The sequence below is a fragment of the Paramormyrops kingsleyae genome, chromosome 7 (assembly GCF_048594095.1).
Source record: "Paramormyrops kingsleyae isolate MSU_618 chromosome 7, PKINGS_0.4, whole genome shotgun sequence".
Lineage (NCBI taxonomy): Eukaryota > Metazoa > Chordata > Actinopteri > Osteoglossiformes > Mormyridae > Paramormyrops > Paramormyrops kingsleyae.
Window position 1 is genome coordinate 26,351,735 of NC_132803.1, and position 15,338 is coordinate 26,367,072.

The following is a 15,338-nucleotide window of genomic DNA, read 5'->3' on the forward strand; positions in this document are numbered from 1 at the left end:
AGTAAAACCTGACATTTCCGTACTTTTGGGGAAATCTTTTGAGGTCCCCATTGGGATAACCTCAGTTTTATAAAAACCTGTGAATGCAATCAAAAAAGTAAAAATGCCAAAAGTCTTGTATTTGGGTTGGTTACTTATGGTTAAGGTTAGGGCTGGGTAGGAGTTAAGGGTGCCGTGATTGGGATTAGGGTTTTTCCCATAGAAATGAATGGACGGTCCCCATTTAGATAGGAAGACCAACTAAATTGTATGACCGCATGCCCTATGACATACTGACATTCCAGCCTTAGTGTACTTTGTATGACCATTGCAATGTAACAAAGTAAAAAACACTGTAACCAACCATGATCAGTCCATATGTGTGCAAGTTGTGGAAATACTGCTCGCAAGCTGTCACCGACTTCAAATCCCATTTCGCATTTAAAGACTGGCTTGTCCTTACACCATGACCTTCCACTGGTGGTACAGAAGATTGATCGATGGGTGATTTGCCCTACAGTGACCAGTTTTCAAAAGTGTATACATCTACAGTCTGCCACAAGCAGTTCAAACGTAAAGAAACAATATGCCTACCTCTTCTGAATGTGGAGAGATTTTCAGCTTTGGGAAGCCAGCTTTTGTGTTGGTCTTTAAGTCGGGCAAGTTGTCATAAGACTGTCTGTGAAAGCCCTCTGGAGAAGGCTTGAGATTTGGAGACTCAAAGGGCACTTGATCCTGTCCATCCATGGGTCTGACGTAGGCCGTCGGCTTCTGAGGCATGACAAGATTGGGCTTGGAGGGTAAGGGTGGAGGGAAGGTTTGGGTTGGAAGTAATGCTGCCTCATTGAGCTGAGAAGGAATGTCCTTTTGTGTCTCCAGGTTGGACTCTTCCTTACAGCTGGGATACCTGCACTGTCTCACAGTCACTAGGTTGGCAGGCGGCGAGTTCTTTCCATCGGTATCCTGTGACTCAGAATCACTTGTACCACTGGAATGCAATGGAGACAAGGGTTCTGCTGGAGGGGACAGGACAGGCAGCGCAGCTGGGAGGCTGGCATATTCTTGGAGCCCCGACCACCCCCCACTGAAAAGGGGGTCAGGGCTGCTTTGCCTAGGAACCTGGGACAATGAACTGCAGCTGGAAGTAAGATGGCTGTACTCTAGGGCGGAAAGTGTCTTATGAGGCTTGGAAGTACTTCTGCTTGGTGTCTCAGCTTGGGAGACCCTACACTGAGGGTTTGGGGGAGGTTGTGTTTTGCCCATGTTGCTGGAAGGGTTGCACAAAGCTGGGGTCTGAAGGCCTTTTGATGGATTGAATACATTCAGTTGAGAGTCGCTCCCCACAAGTTCCCTCACGTCTTCATAATTACCAAGCATCCTCTGAATGCGGCTGGACAGCTCATCTCCTTTGTTGGTCTGGAAACAACAAGAATTTAAAACATGAGAAGCTGTCATATACCTCAGATAGTGGCATTTAAATATTAGAGAAGTCCACTAAGTTTTAGTGAAAAAGGCATATACAAAACTCATACATATTCAGAGGGTTTGAGATGGTTTTCATGCCTATAACAAATTAAAACAAAAAACATCTGACAAACATATCAAACTATAACCAACCTATAAAACATTCTAACGTATGCAATTCCAGGGAACACAAAAGTCAAATGAACATCAGATACAGGCATTTTATTCACTAGCACCAAAAGATCTTATTTGTAGATTTTATGTGTATCCTTAAGTAAACAGGTAGCTTAAACGTGTGCAGTGATGCGCAAATTTGTGTTGTAGACATTTAAGACATTGACCTAAATTATCTTACATTTTAAAAAGAACCCTTCTCAACAGTTAACTGAAAGCATCTCAAACAGAGGCAGAAACATACAGCAAACTGCAGAAACAGAAAGAACACAAAAGAGGAGAAAGAAAAAAAAAACCTTCCACTGGACTAGAAGGCGATGACCCAATAATGCAGACTTATGCAGACCACAAGGCCGGTAAGAACATGCTAAACATGAAAAATCATTGACAATTTTCAGTATAGAGGCTATAGGTTTGCCAAGAGCAGTGCCAGGTATTTTACTGCGCAAACATAGCAAACATCAGTTACGCAATACAGATTTTCTTTAGTTTTTTGCTCATTCACTACACGATAGTTTTCCACGACGCATGATACAGAGCTGCAGTACAGTAGAGCTTTTGATAGAGAAATGCCCACATTAGGGCCAAAGCAGCAAAGAAGCAGATAGACGTCCTCCTTAAGCCAAATCATATTATTAACGCTTGCCTGCACAAGAACGTGCCTAGCTAGTAATCTTGTAAAACAAAACTGTAAAGAAGATTTTACATAATACTGAAGACTTCTCAGGATGTATAAAAGCAGACAGATTATAACTGCAAAGTGTAAAGGCTGCCTCTACCAACAGCTCTACTGGCATATCGAGCATGAAGGCCTCGCTTACTAGAGGCAGTACAGCCTCACTTACTAGAGGCAGTACAGCACAGCTAACAGGGGAAACCAGCCCATCATAAACAGAGCTTACAGCCAACCTCAATAGTTGTTCGGGATTTTGATTCACTGTACTGGAAAAAGTTAGTGCCACACGGATTTGTGTTTCAAATGTGGCAAACAACTGTTTTGCTAAAGCTAAATGGAGCGTTCTGTGCATGATGGGAGACTTGCAAACGTGAAACTGAATTGGGAACGTATAGCTGGCTACAATACAGACAACTACACAGTGCACCCTGTCATTAACAATAAAGAACCATCCATCTTCCAAAAGCTTTTCTAATCAGTGTCACAGGGGGGCTGGACTCTATCCCAGACAGCAGAGGGTATAAGGCTGGGGTACACACTGGATGGGATGCCAGTCCATCACAGGGCACACACACACACATCCAATCATATAGCACGAGCAATTTAGAGATACCATTGAGTTCTACCGCACATCTTTGGACTGTGGGAGAACGTGGTAATTATGGAAATGCGTTCTATACCTTAACTAATCAGGAAGGTGATTTATTCGTGATAACTTCAGTATGCAAGCTACACAAAATCAGAATTTAAAATTTACCTAAATGTAAATTGATTAACACCTGGCCAAAGTTACCTAGGGCAGATCTGCAACCACACAATAAGACCTACAGCACATCAGTGGCTCTGCATGTTGCACAGAAAATGTATTCTCAAATACAGTTACCTTCAGTAATGTTACAGCCATCTTCAACCATTTTGTTAAAATCAAAGTATGTCTATTGGCATTTTTTTTCCTTTACTTTATTAGCTACTCTCACATGTCCTACCAGGTAGGGCCCCATTTTATCTCCACAAGCAGTTCAAGGGAAGACAAGTCGTGCATTCGGAGCAGGTTCGGGCGGCAGTATACCAAGTATTTTGGGTATACCACAGTATTTATAAATCTATAAAATTAGCCAAGTGGGGGGGAGGGGGGCATATTAAAATGTGTCATATGTCAAACTTTATTATGCAGGAGCAATTTTTATGAATTCACAGCTTTGCTTTTGAAAATTTATATATTGTGGTGTGAAAAATGCGGCTGTATGTAAAATTTCATACCACCCAAGTCTAGTTCTGTGCACCACGGTTGTACTGAGCAGTTATTTTTGTCATTCTCCTCTGACCTCGATCACCAGCAAGCTGTTTGCGTGCACATAGCTGCCACAATTTTAACCATTTACCAGTCAAGATTACTAGATATTTGTAAATATTTAACTACTGCCAATGGCTATGCAAGCTCAGAAACAGCTTTATAAATTTGTCAGTTTGTAAATATATGATGAAAAAGGCATTTCAGTTTTGTTGACCACAAAAAATATAAATACATGCATTCCACTAAGCTCCAATTCTCTGGTTGATTTCATATCTACATATAAAACAAAGGCAAAAATACAGGCTATTTTTAGCTATTCCCAGTTTTCCAGTGAGTCTAATTAGCTGCATTTCCCTAATAACAGGCTGTCAGCAATTAGAGGTTCTGACTGGAGTGCTAAAGGGTGAGGTGCTTAAGCACCAGGACCTGGGAGTCCCCTGGGTAGCTCTTTGACAGGGGCTCCGTAAGGACTAATTAAAGCCAGACAGGTCTCTATACACAACAAGATGTTCATCTGACTCTGAAATTATACAAAACAGAACCACATTTATGAGCAAAAGGTAAGAAGTATTGGCTTATTCCTTTTACAAATAAAGACATTCCTGGTAGATATGCCCATGTAACCATGACACTAATCAGATACCAGGTTTAGCAACAATCCTTAATCTGATAATAGAAGAATTCCCAACCATCTCTTCTATACCACCATTTTGATTCGTCATCATAACTACGAGGCAAGTTTTATGATTCTTATGCAAATATGGCTACAAGTCAGCAAGACCCAAAGCAAAATGGCAAGCGAACGCAACACCCAGAAAAATATATAAAATGTATATTTAAAAAAATATAAAATAATAATTATATTATTATAATGATATTAAACAAATTACTTTTGGCAATTATGTTCCAGAGAAATTTATTTATCGTAAGAAAGTAAACTGTAGCTTTGACAAGGATCAGCTTATTAATAAAAATAGAGTTTGACGATTCTTATAGCATGCTGTAAGGAATGAGCAGCAGTTATGCTAAAAAAAAACAGGGAAGTTTGATAAAACATAGGAAACCATCAGCAGAGATCTAGGCAGGAAAGTACTTGCTCTTGCCATCCGATTAGAGGATAACGAAGTTGACAAAGGCCTTTCATGATGCAGACAAGCCTGGATTTACCTTGTATGGCTCCCCAAAGAGAGGTGTGTTCTCCAGGTAAGGCTCCTTCTCTGGCTGCACCTCCAGATTCCTGCGCTCTCGCTCTCTGATCCGCTGCAGATTTCTTTCTTCATTGTGCAAGCTGTGAAAAGGGAGCACACCGACAAGTAAGCAGATCCTCTCAGCCATAAATTCCACTTAGTTGTACCCCAATCCTCAACATCACGCCCAATAATGTCGTATGTCAACCATGACAACCAGAGATGCTCTCATGGTCCATTTATGCTGCTGCTACTCAACATTTCTTAAGCACTTTTGGACAACCATGTTGGTAAGAGCACTATAAAAAAAAGCCTAAGCTGAATTATGGGTGTGTCCTGAGGGAATTAATATAATGAATTCAGCAGTTTCAGAAATGTTTTATTGTTTTTAACGCTATATGGCTTTTAGCCTTTTAGTAGTACAGACGCTCCTTTACTTACGAACTTTCAACTTACGAACTTTCAGACATACAGCCGTTCAGAATGTAACTCGTTCATAAGTAGAGGAGCACATGAGCACGGACTCTATTTAGGAAACAGCAGAGAAACAGCCAGAGTGTGGCAGGATTTTATATGTGTGAATTCACAAATTTTTTTCACCCAGTTTTTTCCTGAAGAGAAAGACATTACATATAAGCGAAACAGTCTGGAAGTCTGTTTACCTAGGTGTCAGTGTGGCAAGTCTGCTGAAATGTTTCTGAATTATGACAACATGCATACCAGAAAAAAAAATATCCAAGAGGATTTACATTTAGAAATAAAACATGCCATCAATTTGGCAGCTTCAGAATGAATATAAATGCAGGTATTTTTAAAAAGAAGCAGACCCAGTGGCCTCCAAACAAAATGGAAAATTAACAGTTGATCAGCTGGGTTTAACTCTTATTGGGAGTTCATCTACTAGTCCAAAAACACAAGAATCACAATGAGTATTAAAAATAAATTTTAACCATATATTCTAACTAACATCTGCAAGTAATCAGTACTATATTAAAACATACATAAAATGTATCATCATGTCAAGTTAATGGCAAAGTTAAAAAGATTCCCTACATTGTAAGCGGCACTGTAAATAAAAGGAAAGGAGTTTAAATGGGAAAAACAAGCTGTGGAAAAATGATCTACCACAGTAGGGAGGATAAATATTGGGTGGGACCAAATGCACTTTGCATATTAAACCATAACACTGCCATAACACGGTTACGTATTAACGTATGAAATGCACCACAGAATTCTATCGTCTATTGGTTTTTTTCCCCTGTTGACAATGTTTTATTATTTGCTCTTAAGATGTAATGTTTTCATGAAAGGCAGCATTTTCAGATTTCAATTGACTTTGTAAACTGTAAAATGTTACCTATCTCTGAAATAAAAACCTCTAAATTACATATAAGATTGTTTATTTAAGACATATATAATTTCAAGGAACAAGGGAATCCTATGCTGCAGACAGGTAATTATAAGTCACTTCCTCTGGGATTACTACCAAAGGGTACACAACAGCTGGCATAAAAAGAAAAAGATAGTTATATCTTCTGACTATTACTGGTTGTGCCATCATTCACTGCAATCAGTTGTCTTCTACTTCAGAAGCATTGTGTAAAACGAAGTGCTTAGACATTACGGTCTACATAAATAAGCACAAACACTAACATAAGTTGTCAAGGCAATACCGATTACATTCCCACACACAGAAAGGACATCAGTGACACAAACACTAAATATTTTACGCCTTCACCTGAGGCACCTAAAATGGTTAAGACTGAATTCTACTTTCACTAAAGAGAAATGTACAGACCGACTGTTTGGGTCTTTCTCTGTTCAATATCATTTGGTAGATCCAGTTTTGCAGAGGTGCCAATTGTCAATGTTCCCTGACAAACATTTCAAGATGACAAAATATTGGTTAAAAGGGATAGGAAGGTATTACCAGTAGTAATTTCTAGTCAACATTTCACTTAACAAGGTTTGTCACAATTTCCACAGATTGTAATATAACAAACTTTAGAAAAATTGGCAACAGAATCCATCATAATTCTAGCTACCAATTACTCTCTTCAATCTTAAATCACACCTCACTGCTACGTACCATCCTACCATGTGGAATTATCCTTAGAGTAGAAAATGAAGACAAGTCATTTCTAACAGAGCCAAATATATAAAATACCAAGAAAATGCTGAAAAAATCTCAAATCCACTTGAGGCAAACAGATGAAGCAGATAAAGGAAATTCTTTACAATCTATTTCTCAGATAGCAACAGGGATTTTATAGATCTCTGACCTAAGTAATAATGTTGAAGTAGACCTATTAAGCCAACAGTATTCTATTAGTTTCCAGTATGCAGCTAACCAACAAAGGTCACCGAATAAACACTGCCAAAAGAAACACCCCTTAAAAGAAAGCGCAAAGACATTTTGGCACTTAATAATGCAGCTGTGCAAAGTTGAAAAAGCTGATTTGGAAGATAACATCTACAAGTAAACTATTTTTATAACTAACCCTAATTTAGAGAGAATTTAAGGGTTTGTTATTCTTATAATTATTGTTTTGTAAAGCTACTCAAATTCATTTTGGTTGTTTCTGGGTTATGACTTATTAAATGTGGAGGCTGGATACAGTTTTTTTTTTTTACATCTAAATTTTAAAATGTATACTCTAGGGGTGGGTAATAGGGCCAAAATGTCATATCACAAAAATTCTGCTTATAATCCTGATCCACAACATAGATCACAATTTGTGATATATATAGTTATCTTAAGCAACCATTTTACCACTTAACCAGTAAGGTCTACCCTTACATGAAACACAATTTGTGGCATTATAACAATCAATGTGTGTGTGGGACCTTTGGTCAATAAATACGCACTTCTGAACTCCGTTTACAAGAAATACAAACAAATAATGGGTAAAAAAATAATAAAATGTTCAGTTTTGAATGTTTCGCATCAGTAAGAAGCATTATCATCTGTTTGGTTACTTCGGATGGTGTGGAAGACTTTGTGGTTGGGCAGGACATGCCTGCACATATACCCATAACCAGACATTCTGCGTGTTTGCGGCACTAGTATTTCCAGTGGTTAAAAACAGTGTTGCCACCTGTTGTACAAATGGTATCTTTACGAAATATGGGCTGTGTAGCTAACCAATCTATGAACTGTGTGTTTACCCATGTGACAGAAGAACAATATTTTTAGCAGTTCAGTGGTATATATATTTTTTTTTAAACCAAGAAAGCTAACTGGTTAAAAAATATCAGTTAAATTTTTAGTTCAAGATCGAGTAGCAGGCTAAGCATGGCAGGAACTTCATGGTTTGTTCTGTCATTATAATACTGGTAATAGTGTTAAGTAGTGCACTTCTGACTGGGCATTCGGTGAAATGTCAGGCTAGTCGACTCCTCGACATCATGTACACAGACCAGCCTTAACATTAAAACCACCTGCCTAATATAGCATGTGAGGTGGAGCCTTCATGGATCGGACTTTTGTCCAGCCCATCCCAGAGATGCTCGACTGGATTGATATCTGTAGAATACGGAAGCTAAGTCAACACCTTGAACTCTTTTTCTTGCTCCTCAAAGCATTCTAGGGCAATAATAATCAATAATCCAGTAATCCACCGATTAATCTAATGATCTACTTGAATAATATAATATAATATAATATAATATAGAATAGAAAAGGCAAAAGGCTTGTATACCATTTTTTGAGGAACATAGAGGTATAGTTTCTTAAAAACAAAACCAACCTGTCTCTTGAAAATAAAAATTGGCAAGGACTCACAGGCCATATTTCAGAAGGACCAACTTAAAGATATGTGACAAAAATTAGAGTTTGTCATTTCTGCTTGAAGGGGTTGGCACCAGTCCAGTACCAGTACATCCGGGTGATGTCTTATTAAATGGTTATGTACGTTTTTCACGTTAAATATATAACTTGCGTGCTTAGCTTTTGGCATTTTAATCGTGTTTAGGGTAGCTACTAGCTAACGTCTGACATCTGCTGACATCAGGGCAAGTAAGGTGTAGTGATGCTTCCGTTGCCTGAGCACCAGAGGGTGAAAATTTCAATTGACAGGCACCAAAATCTGTGCTGCAATATGGTCTGGTTTCATGTTTAACCACTGTGGAAAAGAACCTAGAAAACTTGGGGAAAAAAATGCACATTAGCCTAAAAGATCGATCCATTAATTTCACAGATCGATATTGAATTGGACAAATTAGACAATTAATCGAAAAACGATATTTTTTGCAACTCCCAATAATATATACATTGCAATTTCCGAGAGGCAGGAACTAATTAACCAAGCAGCCATAGGAGGGTGCACACTCAGTCATTCACCCAGTCAATTTAGGACAGTGGAAGGAGAGTGGAGGAGAACTTGCCAAAAAGCCCCACACATACAGGGCAAACATGCAAACTCTGCACAAAGAGGCAATGTGCAGCAGCAGTACTACCCACTGCGCCACTCTGCTGCCTTCAACGGGCCTGCATGATGTGCAATGTTAAAATCGACATGGGATTTCATGAATATGCAATCGTCATATCACAAGGACCGTGACAGTCTGCTGGGTTCAAACCATTAATAAGCTGCACTAATACTTGTTACTCAGACACAGGAAATACAACTTAGTAAGCTATTTTTTTCCCCAACATTAAGTCCTGCAAAAAATAATAATAATAATAATAATAATAATAATAATAATAATAATAATAATAATAATAATTTAAAATCAGTCTAAAGTTTATCACCTCTGCTTTGCATGAGTTCTGCATGCACTCTCAGACAATCATTCTCATCATTGCTGTCGGACTCACTCATAGTCCAGTGTGGTGCGTCTGAGAGAAACTGTGAAAAGGATAAATGCAAAAAAGAACTGTTCATGAAAAGTCCACCACGGAAAACTTAAAATGTGAACTTCTTCCAATATCATTCAGCCCTACTCAAAAACACACAATTCGTTCACAAAACTATATGATTATATACCGTATTATGTAGGATTATATGGATAGCCAACAAGCTAATCTAGTTTTGGCAGCGATTATTTTTCATATACAAAAATTGTAGAAAGTAACTCCATGAGGCTAAATGGCGCATATCTTTGGTTAACCGTGCATTACTGGGGGAGCCAGTTGAAACTGTCTTCTTTTAAGATGTAGTTGCAGTTGTGCTGTGATGATATTTAAGTTCTGCTTTGCAATACTGACAGGTGACTGTATTTTCATTCACTTTTATTGTGAAGTGCTTCCACACAACTGCTGCTTTTGCTCTTTATTTTGACCCTCATCTGTCTTCCTTCTGCCATTTTGCCGAGTAGTAGAAGGACATTTTTTAATTTTTTCCTTTTTATAATCAAGTAATCATGACACCTCTAAACCATTCCTGAACAATTGCTTTTGGAGTGTGCATTATCCTTCTGGAAAAAGCCACTGCCATCAAGGAATACTGTTGCCATGAAGGGATGCACTTGGTCTGCAACAATGTTTAGGTAAGGGCATGGCTGGACGATTATGAAATCGATATTATATCGCGCATGTGCAATAACCACCAGGGTTTCAAGTGACAGGCGAAATATTGGCAGGATGCCAGCTTTTCGGTACTATACGAACATTTATTCATGCCTACAATTTGATAAACAGATTAATAGTACAGCTAAAATATTAATGACATCCATTTTGTCTCACCTAAAAGTTAGTAATCTGTATAAACTTAGTGGGGCTTTAAATTCGTTTAGTGATGTACACCACATAATACTGTTTTGGTATACTTCAATGAGATATGCACTGAAGTGACGGTGAAGAAAGGAACAGATCAGCAGCAATAACATCTTTCAAAAGAGGAGATCCTGTGGATAAACAAGGTAAATAGACGTCGGTGGTGTGCCGGTATTTTTTGCAGTTTGAAGTCTGACATGTTTATTAAACATAAAGAAATGCCTAATTTATACTGATTACTAATTTTGGGCATCATAAAATGCCTCATTAATATTTTAGGCCTTTCGAGGTGAAGCAAGCGTGGGTCAAGGTAGCGTGGGTCCTCCTCTTCTGGCATCATTATATCACCGCGCAGTGCCGAAAGCGCCATAATGATATCAGAACATGGGGAAGCTCGCTGCAGAACGAGAGCAGCGGCTAGGAACAGGGATTTAATCATGCTTGTTTGTATGTTTCATTTTAATTTTGGGTCTAAAGTGAAAGAAAAAAGGGCAATCTTTGTTCCAACAAAACACAACCTATAGTTTTTAAGGTGTTATAAAATGTTAAAATAAAGGGCAGTATGGCTGTTATTTTTCTGAATCTCACAATTTAGATTCCTTACCAGGCTACAGACGATTCAGCTCTTCTGCCAGCTGATCCCTCCTTACCCATGCTGCTGCTGGCTTACACTCCTTTGTTGGCATCAGCACATGCAGTTCAGCATCACACCTTGTAAAGTTCTCTAATGTGTCCTCATTTATGTCCAACAAACTTGCATCACACGTGGAAATGCTACGCAACATACAACATGCCGAATGCTGCGACCTTCTGAGGGCTGTGTTTTTAATGTTCCAGCTGACTTACCTAAATGTCCTTTCAATTACAGTACGTGCTTAATTTTGACAATGAAATCAAAAGGTTTTTTAATGATACGGTTTATTCTTTACTTGATATACAGTTTTTCTTTTGGTGTTTTATTGAACAGTATGATTACATGAAAGGACCAGTTGTACTCTAAAATAAAACATATATAAATCAAATTAAATATAAAACGTATATAAATTAAATTAAATAACATACCATTATTGAACTTCAAGCGTATACCTGTTTCACTGACTTTAGACGTAGTTTTTGTTGGTCAAAAGCACGATGAAAGTAGCAAAATCACTTTGCATTGTGCTTTGCGTAGGTGGAAAATAGAGCCCCTGGTGGTTATTGCGCATGCGTGTTATATCGGTATATCGCCCAGCCCTAGGAAGGAGATACATGTCAAAGTAACATCCACATGAATGCCAAGACCCAACGTTTCTCAGTAGAACATTGGCAAAAGCATCACACTATGTTTGTCAGCTAGCTTTCTTCCCATAGGGAATCCTGGGGCCATCTCCTCCCCAGGTAAACATGCAGGCACCCAGCTGTCCACATAATGTGAAAGAGTAGGTGTCCTGTGGGATCATACCAGATGGGCTAGCCTTCGCTCACCACACACATCGAACCTTGGACCTTGGCCTTCCTTGGACAACTTTTGGAAGATACTGACCACTACATACCAGGAACACTTTACAAGACCTGCAGTTTTGGATCCAGTTATCTAGCCAACTCCATTTGGTCCTTGTCAAAGTTGCTCAGATCCTTACGCCCATTTTTCCTGCTTCCAACAGGAAGAACTGACTGTTCACTTGCCTAGTATGTCATAGTACCCTTCACAAATACCACAGTAACAAGAGAACCCGTCCGTGGTTTTAATGTTATGGCTGACCGGTTTATTCAAAATGCATCCAGAAACACCATCTGGACCAGCAGCTTTGTGACCTCATGCCTCTCAGAGACAGAAGCCAGTGTCCTCAGGTGCCATGGGTGCCCTGAAAGATTCACTCAGGTCATCAGAGAGACAAGTTGCATTAGACACAATCAAGTTTGTTTTTGAATGTCTCTGGTAATTCACCATTTCTGGTTGGAAAATATCCAAATTGTTTCCATGGGCATACAGTTAGCAGTACACTTTTTAAAAAAAATAAACTGATTACTGCTGCATATTCTTCTTCAGACCTGGTGGAATAGAGCCTAGTCCACAGACTCAAAATGATTCGGCAGCTTCCCTTCCATTTCCAGTATCCAGCACAGCATCGATCTCGTCCCAAGTTGCTTACACTTCAGCTTCAGGAAGAGACCAATTGGCCCAGACACAGGATGCGACACTGAGACTTCCTTAACCGGAGTGTAATTCAGATCCAGCTTGTCTGTGCTCCTAGTGGGACAGGAGATCTGTTGGTGGCACTTTGGATGGAAAAGAAAAGGTTTACTTTTCTGAAGTTGCCAGCAGTGATGAATGTTTCCTCTAGATGTGTGTTTGCAGCTGATGCTGTGATCCAGTGTGGTGGAATAATCCACAATGTTTAAAAACACAGGGAAAAGTCCCTTGGCAGAGCAGGCGAAACTTCATCATTGAATATTCTAGATCAGGGGAGCTGTACTGTGAATCAAGATACACATCTGTGTGCTGCTGTACTAGCAGTCAGCCATGTGTTCATAACCCAGAGACACAGCAATTCTTAATGTCCCTCTGCAAGGTAAATCGCAGATCATCAAGTTTGTTCTCCAGTGATTAAACATATTGGGCCCACGGTGTTTCATTCTCACCTGAATCCCACTGTTCGAGACCTTTTTTCCTGTTTGACCATTACCAAAGAGTCAGGGCATCCACGTTTGCCACAGACAGCAAATGGATCCAACTTTATAGTATGAAAGTGTTGGCTCCTTTTTCCAATATTTAAAACTGTTGTAAGTGATGAGTGCACCAGATTTGACAGACAAAAATTAAATGAAACAAATACTGGAGTCCATGGCTCACAAAATCTCCATTTTCTGGGATACTCAAGTTCCATCTTGCAATTGAAAAACACTTCAACTGCATATGCTGCAAATTAAGTCCTTTGACTTCAACTTGCCAAATTAAAACAAATATTTTTCAAAATTAGGAAATGTCTAGATCAGGGGTCTCCAACTCCGGTCCTGGAGAGCTACTATCCAGCAGGTTTTCAATCTTACCTGGCTTCTGATGAGCCACACCTGTTTTCAGGTAAATACCAGGGCCAGGTGTGGCTCATTAGAAGCCAAGTAGGATAGAAAACCTACTGGATAGTAGGTCTCCAGGACCGGAGTTGGAGACCCCTGGTCTACATAATAAAGTGACTTTAGCAGTCATTATGATAAATTATTCATGCTTATTAAAATATATGACCTACAATATCAAAGGCACCACTTTTTGTACAATTACCCAGATATGCATATTTACCCCTCACAATCATTTTAATTATCTAATTTAAATAAAAAGACAAATACTAATGCAAGCTGTACGTTAAGTTCTAACACCTGAGTAATTTCAGTAGTTTTTTTCTGGGCAAGAGCATTTTCCTGGTGATGTATCCCTCTCATTAGGGGATCGCTTAAGGGAAAATTTAAACATCTGCAATTTGACTGCCAGTCAAACCTGTAACGCTGATTATGAATGTAACTTCATAGGTCTTCAAAGTGACCTGAACTGCCTGTCGAGAAGCCCAGTCTATTTATACATTTGTGAGAAAAAAAACAATACAGCTTCTCAGTCCCCAGGGAAACATGTAGTTACCACATAGCATGGATACATAAGTGAATGATCTTCTAGGTATGTGCTTCCATTCAGATTTAATGCTATATTAGAAAAACTGAGAAATACTTCATTCTTAAATCTAGTGTAGAACTACAAACTAACGTAGAAGCATGACACAATGGGATTTTATTCTGGATTTCAATGCTGAAAGTTCTCGTTCTTGAAACAGTAATGTATTGTGTTGGTGTGTTTCTGATAATTGTCTTGTTGGATGAACAAGCATTTCAGTTACAGATTAAGAATGGGCAGCCTGCAATTCTGAATTCTCTGGTAGAGAGGATAATTCATTATTCCTTTATAGATAGAAAACCAACTGGATCCCAATCACAAAACTATCATAAGAAAGCCTGCTTCCAACAGCCCCTGGTGGGGTAGTCGGTATGAAATTCTCACTGTTAAACAGAGTTTGGTGTTTTTGTTTGGAAAAAAAATGGGGGGGGAGGGGAGACACAAAATGCTGAATCAGGCCTGCCCATGGGACAGCTGGAAGCAATGCGTCACTAAAGCATGCTGCTCCACTGTTCGGTAGTTAAACCATCAACTGGGATTAGCATGTTGCTCAAAGTTACAGTTGCCTTGATGATCTTACAATCCAAATTGGACCCAATTATTAAGTAACAAGAGGAGGGGAAATAAGAAGCTGGTATCTAACAGAAGTCAACGGTCAGCAAGTTTATCACCAGTGTTGTTTTTCACATACTACTGCTCAAAATGAAAGATCATAGTGCAGAAATATCACTACATATTTTTCAGTTTTTACTGCTCCCCCTCATATAAAATATTAATCCAAAATGACAAGCACAATAAAACAAATGCTGAACAGCAGTAAATTAATTCAGCAATACACATTTATTCGGTATATCATCTGACTAGGAGAGACCGGGTACAAGGTTCACTCCTTCACATTGATTTTCTCTCAAAACTCCGGAACAGGCACAATAACCCTGCTTAAGTCACTACAGTAAATTTCAGTATTATACTTCAGTACAAATTTGCACTTCATCAGAAAGTCATACCACTTTTTTTTTTTTCCAAACAATGTTTTCCCATTGTCAAACAACATTTTTTCTATTCTATTCTTATTTAAATGGCAAATTGAATTGATGATCTTTTGAAAGATTCAGACCCAAAACGTCTGGTCTTTAGTGGATGGGAGCCTTCATACAACACAGAAATGTGAGGACTGTAGATCTTAAAGAAACTGGAATAATAACTGT

General features: G+C 38.9%; 1 protein-coding gene across 3 annotated transcripts in view; it reads right to left on the reverse strand.

The window, feature by feature from the left end:
• aff1 (AF4/FMR2 family, member 1) overlaps positions 1-15,338 on the reverse strand; it is a 39,362-nt gene that overhangs the window by 20,228 nt on the left and 3,796 nt on the right. For all 3 annotated transcript variants that reach the window (XM_023828695.2, XM_023828696.2, XM_023828698.2), the window contains exons 2-3: positions 4,755-4,875; positions 574-1,395 (exon numbers count right to left, since the gene is read on the reverse strand). In XM_023828695.2, coding sequence (XP_023684463.2) covers positions 574-1,395; positions 4,755-4,875 — 943 coding nt within the window. The remainder of the gene's footprint in view (positions 1-573; positions 1,396-4,754; positions 4,876-15,338) is intronic.